At 45.8% G+C, this 13,851-nt stretch overlaps 1 protein-coding gene across 1 annotated transcript; it reads left to right on the forward strand.

Moving 5' to 3' along the window:
- Positions 1-11,142: 11,142 nt before the first annotated feature.
- On the forward strand, positions 11,143-13,643 carry LOC148804405 (uncharacterized). Its single transcript, XM_088886920.1, has 2 exons — positions 11,143-11,950; positions 13,160-13,643. The coding sequence occupies exons 1-2, from the start codon at positions 11,426-11,428 to the stop codon at positions 13,262-13,264; spliced, it is 630 nt and encodes a 209-aa protein (XP_088743046.1). The 5' UTR covers positions 11,143-11,425; the 3' UTR covers positions 13,265-13,643.
- The last annotated feature ends 208 nt before the right edge of the window (positions 13,644-13,851 follow it).

Here is a 13,851-nt window from a genome sequence, read left to right on the forward strand (position 1 = left end):
AGCCTCTATGTTTTCTAATCTCATAATTTGTTGGAGATGCCAAGAGTCAAACCAGGAAGTATCTCTCTTACTTTGGCGAGGTATGCTGCCATGGAGGGTTCCCGTGCTTCATAATCCCCATTTACCTGGTTTACGACAAGCTACGAATCGCTACATATGCTTATGTGTCTAGCTCCCACTTCTTTTGCCAATGCTAAGCCTGCTAGTAGGGCCCCATATTCAGCCTCGTTATTCGATGCTTGGAATTGAAATCGGAGCACGTTTTCTAGCTTTGTCTCGCAATGTCCATACAGCATTAACCCAGCTCCGCTTCCGCCATGGCTAGACAAGCTAACCACATGAAGTATCCAAGGCTCCCCATCCCATCCTACTATCTCGCGAGCTGGAGGAGGTGCCGCATTGGATGAAGCTTTTGCTTCCTGCTCTATTGGTCCGAGCGATGACGAGCAGAAGGTACACTCAGCAATGAAATCTTCCAAGACTTGTGCTTTTATGGCTGAACGTGGTTCAAACCGGATATCATATTCGCTGAGCTTGATTAACCATTTAGTGAGCCTTCCTGAGACCTCAAGCTTTAGGAGGACTTGCTTCAGGGGTTGATCTATTTGCACCACTATGGTGTGGGCTTGGAAATAGGGCCTTAACTTTCGCGTGGCTAATACCAATGCAAAGGCGAGCTTCTCTATGTTGGGGTACCTTGTCTCAGCAGCGCGGAGAACCCTATTGACATAATACACAGGTCGTTGTACTTTGTCTACCTCCTTCACTTGTAGAGAGGTAGAGCTTGAGCTTGTCTCCTTTCTTTGGCATGATCAACAGGGGGGCGAGCTAAGGTATCGCTTTAGTTCATCGAAGGTGAGCTGACATTCTTTAGTCCACACAAAGGCCTGGCTCTTTTTTATGGCCTTGAAAAAGGGAAGGCACTTCCCAATCGATTTAAACATAAATCGGTTCAAGGTTATTATTCGTCCTGTTAGTCTCTGGGTCTCTTTAACCGACCTAGGTGGTCTCATATCAAGGACAACATGAATCTTCTTTGGGTTGGCCTCTATACCACATTGATTGACGATGTAACCTAGGAACTTGCCAGAAGTTACACCAAAATCGCACTTGTTTGGGTTTAATTTTAAGTTATGTTTACGCAGAACATCAAAAACAAGCTTTAAATCAGAAACTAGATCTTTTGAAAAAAGCGTTTTTACAACTATTTCATCGACATAACATTCGACTTCATTGCTTATCAACTCAGAAAAAAAAAAAGTTTACTAAACGTTGATAGGTCGGCCCATCATTTTTTAAACCAAATGACATGACCTTGTAGTAGTACAGGCCTGTTTTGGTGATGAAAGCGGTCTTCTCGCAGTCTTCGAGGTTCATTAGAATTTGATCGTAGTCTGAATAGGCATCCATGAAACTGAGCAGTTCATAGCCTAAGGTTGCATCTACGAAGCGATCTATACTGGGTAGGGGGAAGCTATCTTTTGGGCAGGCTCGGTTCAAGTTTGTAAAATCTATGCACATCCGCCATTTGTCGCTTACTTTCTTTACTAAGACTGGGTTAGCTACCTAGCTCGGGTATTGAACATCCTCAGGGGCAAGGTTTCTCTTCCTCTGCTAAACTGGTCTGACTATAGGGTCCACTTTAAGCTTATGAGTTATCAAACTAGGGTCTATACCAAGCATTTCAGTAGCTGACTAGGCGAAAATGTCTAAATTATTTAATAGAAAGCTTACCAATTCAGATCGCAATGGTTCCTTCAGGTGGACTCCTATCTGGAGTACTTTTCAGGTTCAGCTTTGGAGATCTATACCGTTGTTGTTTCTTCGATTGGGCAAGCTCTTTCTTCCGTCTTCTCTGGTGGTCGATCCAAGTCTATATCAACTATCATTTTGCCTTTGGCTTTTAATGAATCCGCATAACATTTCCGGGATTCTAGTTGGCCGCCTCGTAACACTCCTACCCCCGTATCTGTCAGAAATTTCAATGCGAGGTGGTATGTTGAGACCACAACTCGCAGTGCATGTAGTATTGGTTGTCCCAGGATTGCGTTGTATGGTGACTCGACAGCCATTACCAAAAAATCATGTTCAAAACATATCGTGTGGGGTGGCGAGCCTGCCTCAACCAGCAGCTTGACCTGCCAATTGGGTGAACTACTTCGCCACTGAATCCTACAAAGGGTACGTTGGTAGGTTGTAGGTCGCCTTTGCTAAGTTCCATCTGTTAAAAGCTTCTGCAAACAAAACATCTACCGAGCTGCCTGAATCCACCAGGATCCTCTTCACCTTGAAATCATTAATGAGTAGTGATGCGTCGCAATCCGGCAGCTCCTAGTTGGAGGTGAGGTGGCTTCCGGTTGATGGTGGAGGTGGCTGATCTGCAAGAAGTGAATCAGAGAACCCGGGGGTGTTTACTCGGCGAGGTCGCTCCGATGCTTAAGTCAATATATTGCGAGCTGATATAAATTCAGAGAGTAAGGGCTATAGAGTAGAGATTGTGGGCGTCCCTTGGGCCCCCGGAGGGAGGGACTTTATATAATGGAGTCCTTGCGGGCTTTGCGGAGTAGTTCCAAGATTATCGCCATGATATAGTCCGTTTCCGTGTTAATTAGGGATAAACGTTATCCACTAATGCTAATCACTTCCGCCCGAATCGGGCGGGGAGATAATGCTGGGCGTTACTAGGTGTAATCCCGCAAAATTAAGGAGTCGTTAAGGGTAGCTTTTTAGGACTATTAGGAAGGCAGATCAGTATACTCGAGCTAGTTTACCTGAACTAACATTCTCGAGCTGATGCTCGTATACTTCAAATTACCGTCGATGTCGCGACCTGGTACCGAAGTACTCTTAGCTCGGGATGATCCCAGCTCGGGAGAGTCTTAGCTTGGGGTAGCAGAGTATTACCTTGTAGCGAGTTGTCACGCAGGGTTATAGCGAGCTGGTCACACTGAGTTGTAGCGAGCTCGTTACGCTGAGTTGTCACTTATCTCGAGTCACATCAACGTGTCCCCTTATTGTGAGGTTGGGCCAAATCACCCTCCATCAATATCCCCCCACTCCCCGGGACAGGGGTCCTAACCTAGTGTGGGGAGTTCATGGCATAACAGGTGGATTTGGCTCGAGGTTCAGGCCGTCCAGTCAGATAGTTCATCGGTCAGACCAGTTTGGATGCTCAGCTCAACCAAGTAACACTCAGGTCGCGTGCGGTTTATGCGCGGACGTCACGCGATCTATAGACTCCGCGGATGCCAAAAAAAACGTGCTAAATTGATTTTGACCTCGAGGGTCGTGCAACCAGTTTTCTTAGAAACCGTCAAATCTCCTTCGTCTCGACCGTAGATCTCCTGGCATTGCGGCTATAAATAGGAGGGACCCGAGCCATTTTCTCCGCTGTAAGTTCACCAGCATTCGCTCTGAGGTCGTGGTTAAACTCCTCAGCTCGGCTTTTCCAGTCCGTCGTTCTTTCAGTTCGGTCACTTTCTTGGTGAGTCTCTCCAGCTTCTTTCACTTCATTTCAGTTCATAGTTATGTCAAACCATAGTTTTGATAGTCTACTAGATGAGGCCGAGGACGGTACCTCGGCTCAAGTGGGTCTCTCCGAGGTGCAATCATCCAACGAGGCGCGGGAGGAGTCGGATAACCCGGCGTCTACCTCTCATCGAGGTCGGGTGCCGGACAAGTTTGGTCCCTCAACCATGACTATAGATAGACTTAGGGCCTTGATACATCAGTACAACCTCCCGAGGGAGTATACCTATAACCATCCCGCGGGCAACTTCCCTTGGGAACACGATCATGATGAGATCGTGATTTTCGGAGAACAGCTCGTGACTGGACTTCGTCTTCCTCTACACCCCCTAATCATAGAAGTCTTGAAGCACTTCGATGTCACCATAGACCAACTTCACCCGAACTCCATCCGGAATGTGGTCGGGACAATTTCTCTTTGCTTTGACTACACCCTGCTCCTTGACCTCGACATTTTCTCCTCTATCTTATCCATAAAGAAGAATGCCTCTTGTGTTCTCCCTGAGCATAGGCGGACCTACTACCTGTCCCCTCACCCGGGCTATAAGCTGTTGCACGGCCTTCCCAATAAAATCCCAGCCTAGAAGCAGGATTATTTCATAGTCCAAAATTTTGTGGGGTGGCCCTTTCCAACTCATTGGAAGGTGGTTATTCAGGACTTCGACATTAGGCTGGACCTGAAGACAAGGGAGACGCTCCAATCTTGGGCGGAGCTCAGCCTTAACTACGCGGATTACATCACCGAGGACAAGCTCATACAGGCCGACCAGAGTCCTGGTAGGTCACCTTGGTTTAGAGTTAGTATTTTACCTTAAAAGTTGGTACTATTCTTGATGGCACCGCTAATGTCGACTTTTGTTGCAAGCCCCATGAAGGGGAGGAAGAAGCGGGCTGCTAAAAGAGCTTGCACCGAATCCCCATGGCCCCCTACTCCCGAGCCTGAACAGCCTCCAAGTGCTCCTCAAGTGATCGACCTGGTTGAAGAGTCGGAGAGGAGCCCTTATGCACCCGAGGTGCCTTCGGAGCCCGCTCCTTCTACATCTGCAGTTTCTTCGGGCAGCGAGGGAGCAGTTCAGAGTATTTTGACTCCGAAATACAGTCTTCATAAGAGAAAAGGGGCAGTGTACACTGATGAAGTCACGAGCTGGACTGAGCTATCGGCTGCCCAGCTCGGAGCTTGAGCAGCTACTCATTGCATGGTGGTAAGTCTTCTTCTATTTTGATTTTTGTATTTATAGCTTTATTGGTGCTAACTTGTATTCTCTTGGCAGGTGAACTCCGCCGTGCACGCCCTGACTCTCCAATCCGAGATGCACCTGAAGTGGGCTCTGGCCGCCGAGAGCTCATCCCGTGAGGCTCACACTGAGCTGAAGTTAGCTCGCGGCCAGATCCACTAGCTAGAGGGCAATGCGCAAGCTTAGAAGGAGTTGATCAAGGTGTTGATGTTGGAGAAGGAAGACATGTTGCGCCAGGTGGAGAGCCTCGAGGCCGATGTTAAGGAACGGACTGAGATTCTCCTCAAGGCTATGGATGAGGCCAAGGTCAAGGCCGTTGAGGACTACAAGAACTTGGAAGAGTTCGATGGGGTGCTGGTGGAGGCCTACCGCAAAGGCTTCAAGCTCAGGAGGTGGCTGATCAAGCGCGAGTTCCCGCAACTCGACATAAGCGTCATCACCACTTGCGAATCACAGAGGAGGTAGCCCTCCAAGCCGCTGAAGACCCGGACTCCGAGGCGGAGAGTGACGATGACACTGGAGAGGCCAATGCTACTGACAAGGTTGGCACTTCTGTAGAGGCTTCGGGCAAGAGCGATGAGTCCCCCAAGTAATCCGAGTGGTCTTTTGTATTTTGAGCCTGCGAGCTCAGCATTTTTTGTTTCTTCCCTGCCTTTGTAACAAACTTCTTCAAAGATAATGAAATACACTTCTTTTTTGCTAAGTGTCATGCAATCACCTTATTTCTGAACGCAATTAAGGATGTACTTTTCCTCGAACTGTTGAGCCATCGAGCTAGATGATGAAGGGATGAGAGATCCATCGTATGGGCACCCATATCTTGCGGAATAAGGGGGCGAATTTCAAAAATTTTTCTCTCCCTTCAACTAGGAATCACATTCCCTATTTAGAAAATCATATTTTCAATGATCAATCTTGAACCATAAACTGAACCAGATCTAAACCAAAAGGAGTAGGAGAGGATTATACCTGATACGAAGAAGTAATATCTCGCAATGGAAGTGTTCACGCCCGAGGAAGGATCCAAAGACTGCTCCCACTAAAGATGGCGCAGTGTAGGATGGAGCAGAATCAGTAGTGTTCTTCTCCAAGAACTCTGTCCTTCGCAAGAATCAGCAGGATGGCATGTGAGCACAACTTCCTATCAATTCTTTCTCAAAGAACTGATGTCAAGATCGAATCTTGACTTCTCCCACAACTGGAGATCGAACTAGCAAACAGGGCAGCAAGAACAGGGAGGCGGCAAGAAAGAATTCTGCAGGGTTGCTTAATTCTTTCTTCTGTGATTTTCAGCTCTGAAGAGGATCTGATTGTGTGTCTTCTAAAGGCTGTCGCCCCCTCCTTCTTTTGTTAACCTAAAAGATCAGCTCCTAATCCAATTAGGAGCTGCTTATCCAAATCATATTTGGATCAGCCCTCTCTTTAGGTGATAAGGATAAACCCTTATCTTATCTACAGATTAGATTAGCTTTCTCCTAATCTCATTAGGAGGTTTCTAGATCTGAATCATATTCAGATCTGGACTCTCTAAGTGGATAGGGTCAAGACCCTATCCTATCTACTAATCCATCTCAGAATTTGCCCCATAATTAACTAATTAAATAGCCCAGTTCGAAATGGGCTTTAGGTCCATTAAGCTTATGTACTCACTCAACCTTCCTAACTGCTGCCCAGTTGGGCTTCCATGTATGGCGTGGGACCCAAGCATTGATCTACACATCAGCCACATGGGTTCGGCCCAGCCTTTGTTACAAGGCCTGGCCGAATACACTGTTATGGACAGTGCACCCCCAGAAACCCATCAAATGGGCTCTATGGGCCCAACATTTACCCTAAGTGGTCCCTGGGCCAAGCCACCTTGTAACACCCAGGGACTGTGTGCAGATGCAAGATTAGCGCATCAGGTATTACCCTCAATGGTCTTACACATAACCTCTCAGCGCATAATGATCAAACACTGCCCGACAAGAGAGGACCTCTCCCTCGACTGCAAGGAACAGTGTTGCACTCTCTACTTATATGGATCCCGGGAATCAAAACCCTTTTGCAAACCTTTTAGAAACCATAATATATATACTTTTATATCTTATATAAAATATACTTTGCAAAACAAATCTCAACGATTGAAATCGGATGCCGACAGTCTTGGTTTCTATCAGTAAGAGTGCATCCCCAATCATTACCTTTGTCCGACAAAGGGGCTGATCCTGTCACTATGATCACCCACTCAGATGAATTCTCAGACTGTCCCAACATACACAAGTTTTGACCCCCGCTAAGGATCTCACTGATTGGTACATCAAAGACAGCCCAATCCGACACCTAGTGTAGTATCATAATCGAGTCTAGGGGTCGGGTGTAACTTTCCAGTTTCGCCCATGAATCTTCGAGGTCCAGGGCAATACTGGAAATCTGGTCCAGTTCAAAGATTCAATTAATCATACACTGTATGTGCCTAGGGTCTCACCCTGGCAGCTGAGACAGGCCACCCCGACCAACTTGGTGGCACAACAGTGTCAGTCTTATCAGGATAGGTCTCCCCAGATCGACCCACTGGCTGTGAACATTCTAAACTAACACGAGTCTCATTAAGTGTCCAGTTTAAGGGTATTACACAGAAATATACCAACGGAACATGAATCAAAATATGCACTTTTATTCATTTACAATAAACTCATAAAGTACATCATTCTGATTGAAGCTAAGGGCATACAAAATTGTCTAACAAATGACCGAGATGGGGGTTTCTTGGCTGTTACCCCGAACTCTCACCTCGTACATAGGAGTAATTGGCCAAAGTGAGCGGCATTGTAGGGTACATGCCCGACCTGTCTGCACACGGGCTATATACCATAACTATTATAGGTGCTCATATCTGAGCTGGCTGTGCCTTAGTACTTCGCCTATGCCAAAGAGGCGACTAGGTCTTTAATAGTGCCGAGCTCGGCGTTTTAGCCCTTAGGCTGAAGGAGCGACTTATAGTCCACTCTCTTCTGGAGCTCTCCCATGCCAAAGAGATGACTGGGTCTTATAGTGCCAAGGTTGTTTTGTTAGCTCGGCACTTTGGCCCTTAGGCTCCAAGAGCGACTTGTGGCCCACTCAGCTCGGTAATTATAGGTAATATTGCCTTAGGTTGACAATATTCCATGCCCAAGGTATCTGCTTCCCTTCTAGGGTTTCGAGCTCATACGTTCCTTCCCCGAGCACCCGCTTTACTCAGTAGGGTCCTTCCCAATTTGGCCTGAGCTTACCAACATTGGGCTCAAGTATCGTGACTTTACAAAGAACCAGGTCTCTGACGCAAAGGTTCCACTTAATGACTTTGGCATTATAGTACCGAGCTACTCTCTACTGGTAAGCCACGCTCCTGATGTATGCGAGGGCCCGTACTTCTTCAAGTAGGTCGAGGTTGGTGCGTAGCTCGTCCTTGTTTTTTTCGTCACCGTATGCTTCCAGGCGTAGCGTAGGGACCTCTATCTCAACTGGGATGATTGCCTTCGTGCCGTAAGTGAGGTTGAAGGGAGTCTCACCCATTGTGGTCTTCACTGCGGTTCGATAAGCCCATAGTATGCTGGGTAGTTCGTCTACCCACAGTCCCTTAGCTCGAGCTGCGCATGCCTTCCGTCCGCAGAGAATGGCTCTGTTCGTGACCTCCACTTGACCGTTCGCTTGAGGGTATGCCACTGAGGTGAAATTCTGTTATATCCCCATGTCTTTGCACCAGTTCTAGAATTTGATGTCCTCGAATTGTTTGTCGTTGTCATAGATGAGAACTCGGGGCAGCCCGAAATGACAAACTATACTTCTCCAGAAGAAGTTTTGCATGCTTCGTGCTGTGATTGTTGCGAGAGGTTCGGCCTCCACCCACTTTGTGAATAGTCCACTGCTACCACTAAGAACCTCCTCTGTCCTATCGCTGGTGAAAACGGTCCGAGTATATCAATTCCCCACTGTGCGAAGGGCCATGGGCTAGTGAGGTACTTTAGGTTGGCAGTGGGCTGATGGTGGATATTAGCATGCTTTTGACACTTGGCGCATCTTCTGACGAGCTCAATCACGTCTGCCTTCATCGTTGGCCAATAGTATCCCTATTGTAGTGCCTTCTGGGCAAGGACCCAGCCCTCCATGTGTCCGCCACACAAACCCTCATGAGTGTCGTGGAGATAAGGGAGCATGTAGGATTTTCGGTATAGTCGTCCGTCTATTATGACGTATTTGGCTGCCTAACGCTCTACCCTGCTGGCAGCATTACGATCTGCAGGGAGGATCCCGTGAAGTAGGTAGCTCGCAAGTGGATCAATCCAGCTCGGCTCTACTTGCACAACAGGAGTGACCCCCTTTGCCCCCCCCCCCCCCCCCCCCCCGAGAATGCTAGGCCGAGGCAGGTTCTCTATGTACACGGTTCTCATGGTGTTGTCGCTTGTGCTGACTAATTGGGACAGGGCGTCGGCCTCAGCATTCTCGGACCTTGGGGTCTGCTTAATGAAGTATGATTGAAAGTTGTGCAGAGCCTCTTTGACTTTGGCTAAGTAGCCAACCATGATTGGCTCGTGAGCTTCATATTCACCTGTGACCTGGTTGACCACGAGCTAGGAGTCGTTGCAGACGATGATGTGTTTGGCTTGTACTTCGTTCGCTAGATCCAGCCCAGCTATCAGCGCTTCATACTCTGCTTCATTGTTGGACGCAGCGAACTTGAAGCGTAGCGCATACTCTAGTTTCACTCTGCTTGGCCCATACAGAATGATTCCAGCCCCGCTACCCTGTTGGTTTGACGAGCCATCCACATGGAGGATCCAGGGCTCCTCATCCCAAGTCGGCTTTGGTCTAATCAGGAGAGGTGTCGCGCTGGTTGAAGCTTCCTCGCTATGCTCGGGCTCGACTAACTCAAGGACCTCGGCGCTGAAAGTATATTCCGCGACAAAGTCAGCTAAGGCTTGGGCCTTGATGGCAGTTCGCGGCTTGTATTGGATGTCGTACTCACTGAGTTCGATGGCCCACTTCGTCAGTCTACCGGAGACCTCAGGCTTAAGCAATACTTGCCTCAGAGGCTTATTGGTGAGAACGACGATCATATGATCTTGAAAGTATGGTCGAAATTTCCGAGCTGCAACAACTAGTGCGTACGCCAACTTTTTCGATCTTTGGATACCTCGTTTCTACCTCCTGCAACACTTTGCTAACATAGCAGATGGGCCATTGAACCCAATCTACCTCTTTTATCAGTACTGAGCTGACTACCTCGTCACTCGTGGAGAGGTACAGCTCCAAAATATCTCCCTCCTTGGGTCAGGTCAAAACCGGGATGCTGGCGAGGTACCTTTTTAGCTCATCAAAAGCGAGTTGACACTCTTCGGTCCATTCGGAACCCTTGCTACTTTTAATTGCCTTGAAGAAAGGCAGACAGCGATCTGCCGATTAAGACATGAAGTGACTCAGAGCGGCTATGCGACCGTTCACCCTTTGAACCTCCTTCGATTTTCAAGGTGGTCTCATATCTAAGATGGCCTTGATTTTGTCTGGGTTGGCCTCGATGCCACATCGGTTAACAATGTAACCCAAGAATTTACCCGAGGTGACACCGAAGACGCACTAGTTCAGGTTTAATTTCATATTAAATTTGCACAAAATTTCAAAAACGGAATGTAAATCTTTTATTAAATCATTTGAAAATTGGGATTTGACAACCATGTCGTTTACATAGCACTCTACTTTTTTGCCAATCAACAGCTCAAACAGTTGGTTTACAAGTCTTTGGAAGGTTGCCCCAGCATTTTTCAGTCAAAAGGGCATGACCTTGTAGCAGTACAGGCCTAGCTCGATTATGAAGGTCATTTTTCCTCATCGGCAGGGTCCATCCTGATCTGGTTGTAGCCCGAATAAGCATCCAGGAAGCTCAGCATCTCATGCCCTGAGGCCACGTCCACCAAACGGTCGATCTTGGGGAGTGGGAAGCAGTCCTTCGGGCAAGTTTGATTCAGGTTGGTATAATCGACGCACATGCGCCATTTATCGTTGGCCTTTTTTACCAGAACGGGGTTGGCTACCCAGCTCGGGTAATGGACCTCCCTGATGAAATTGGCTGCGAGGAGCTTCCTGACCTCCTCGTCAACTGCTCTCCAACGCTCCGGGGCTAGGTTGCGTTTCTTCTGTCTAACGGGCCTAACTACAGGATCAGTGTTCCGTTTGTGAGTGATGACTCTAGGGTTTATGTCGGGCATCTCTGCCGCGCATCATGCAAAAATATCTAAATTTTTAAGTAAAAAGCTTACCAGCTGAAATCGTAGAGGCTCCTCAATTGAAGCACCGATCTGGAGAGTCCGAGCTGGATCCTCTATCGAAGTAGGTACAACGACCATCTCTTCTATGGGTTGAAAATTTTGGAAGAACTCAAAGTAGATCAATGCCATAAGTTGAAGTTTCTATTTTACTCAAAGGAAATTCAGGAAGGTATTGCCCTGTTATCCACATTGAAAGAATTAAAATTGAAACATCTGCTGAACCTGAGGGAAATATGGAAAGGGGACATACCACTTGGAAGCCTTCAAAACCTTAAAGTAATAGAGATAAATTATTGTCATAATTTAACAAATCTATTCTCAGCAACTCTAGCCCAGAGATTTCAACAATTGGAGCGGCTTCTCATTTCACATTGTGATAAGATGGAGAATGTAATAGAGTATGCAATGGAAATAGAAGCAAGAAGCTTGACAGGATCAATAAAGTTCAATATCAAGAATGCACCTGCTTTATCATCACTTGCATATTTAAAGAACCTTCGGATTCTCAAGGTAATTGTATGCAAGAACCTCTTCTGGCCGAGCTTAGTACAAGGGCTACAACAACTGGAAGAATTGGAGGTATCTCAATGTGAAAAAATGGAGGAGATCATCTTAGATGATGCCATTGAAGTTGTAGACAGGCTTATATTTCCTATATTAAGAACTCTGGTACTAATGGCCCTCACAAAGTTGAGGAACTTCAACCAGTCTGGGGTAATACTAGATCTGCCTTCTCTCGAAGTTCTATACGTATGGGGGTGTCCACACTTCAAGCTTCCTCTTGGGACCCACAGTGTACCCAAACTTAAGGTGTTTAAGGGAGATACCAAATGGTTTACTGACTTAGAATTGGAAAACCAAAACGCCAAGTCACGCCTAGAAACCATCTTCAAGGAATTCAAGGAGGTAAGCAGTTCTTTCTTCTCCTTTAATAGTGGTTCCATTTTTCTAATTAAAACAAATGTTGCTTACATAAAAGAGTGCTATCAACTGCAGAACTAGAATCTATATTATCTTCCCATATATCAGCATCTTCCCTCATTTTAGCCTAAGTGGGAAAAAATGGTTGAGTTCAGGGGCTTTAGAGATAATAGCAATTTTTGTGGTCTCCATCCATGATCAAAAGATCTTAGCAGACAACAACATTATGCATCTCGCTCATTTTACTAGTATGCATGACATTCCCTAACATGATGATAATACCAGATCAAATTTCATGTAATTTCTGATTTTTCAAGTAAAATACAGCATGCAACTTGCAGAAACAAGATTACAGAGAAGTAGACTGGATGTCTAGAATAGTTTTGTTGAATGGGCATTTTGGCTTAGGTGATCTTTGCAGTCCACCTTTAACATGCCAAGATTCACAAGAAAATACATATTCTCCTGTATTTGGAGTGTGAGCCTGTTGTTCAACTGCACATATTGGTTGACATGTTGCCTGAGTTATATCTCAGCTTACATGGCTAAAGTAAGCATGATGAAACAGACACAGAACACAACCAAGGGTATTACATTACACAAATTACAGGAGGGCTCATGGGGTGGGAACAAAAAGGGTGCACGTGAGGTCCACTGGAGTTCACATTACTTGGAACCATGGCCGCAAAACAATTCAGCATCCCCAGTGAAATTACCATGGAGACCCTGCACATATACTGGTTTGATCCTGTCCTCTTTTATAAGAATGTCGAGTGACCGTCCAAACTATTAGGTCATGGCAAGTACAGGGAGGTTTACGTAATTTACCCTTTTGCCTTTGATCTTTTTTTTTTTTTTCTTTCTGTTTAATAGCTTGTTTTACCTTTGAATTAAATAACACAAGAAATGGATTGTTTGTACCATTTCCCATTTCTTCAATTTCTCAAATTCCACCAATTATTTTTTTGTAGTGAATAACTATGATTTAGTGCATAAATTAAGAAAAAAGGTGTTCATTTGCACATAGATGCCTAACTAATAAATTTATAATGCCATAGTCTTTTAAATTATCATAATATCTTCCATTTTTAATCTAAAGCATCACATGAGTAAGGTCATACTAATTCTTCATTACCAAAAAAAAAAGAAAAGAAAAGTCCTTTATTAATCTTCTACCTTTGATCCTTTCATTAGGCTTTACCAGGCGGAATGGGAACGCAAAATCGTCTCGGCAGCCGGCGGAACAAGCAAACCGGACAGATGAGACTTTTCGAGGGACAAGCTAGGCTAGCTAGCTGAACCTATGGGGCAGGGATTTAATGCCTCTGGTGGTGCTGGGGGAAACCTAGGGAGCCACAGAACTCAGATTCAATTCACAAGATCGCGCTCACACCATTCTCACAGCCACTTGCAGTTGTGCATTGGGAATATCCCCCATGAATAAAAATATACAAGTATGGAGATATTCCAAATACATGGTTGCAAGTGGCTGTGAGGACAGTGTGAGCATGGTCTTGTGTGTTTTTATCTTTTTACGTTATGATATGCATACCTGCTTTGTCTTTTTTACCTAATTTCTGAAAGCCCTCAGGCTAATTCTCCATTCAACAATAAAACAGATCAATTCTAGCCAAGTGTAACAACAGTGGTTAAGAATTTTTGGAATGTGCAGAGCTTATATCCTCAGTTCTTTTTTTTTTTTGGAGGGGAGTTTATGATAAGGCCTTAGGCCTTAAACCTCCCCCAACTTTTGGAGATAAACGCTCAGTTTGGTCAGAGTATAAATACAAATATGCACAGCGCAAATACAAGGTTTTGCATTTTACATATTTGTATTTGTACTCCTAAATGAGCCATGGGGACTTATATATTCCTTCTCTCACTTT

The sequence above is a fragment of the Nelumbo nucifera genome, chromosome 1 (assembly GCF_055504915.1).
Source record: "Nelumbo nucifera cultivar China Antique chromosome 1, China Antique-T2T, whole genome shotgun sequence".
Classification (NCBI taxonomy): Eukaryota; Viridiplantae; Streptophyta; class Magnoliopsida; order Proteales; family Nelumbonaceae; genus Nelumbo; species Nelumbo nucifera.

Excerpts from the sequence above, each read along its gene's own strand:
- LOC148804405 (XM_088886920.1), top strand. The coding sequence starts at position 11,426 with ATGGAGAATGTAATAGAGTATGCAATGGAAATAGAAGCAAGAAGCTTG. Across the intron at positions 11,951-13,159 it reads TCTTCAAGGAATTCAAGGAG|GCTTTACCAGGCGGAATGGG; the intron begins GTAAGCAGTTCT and ends TCCTTTCATTAG.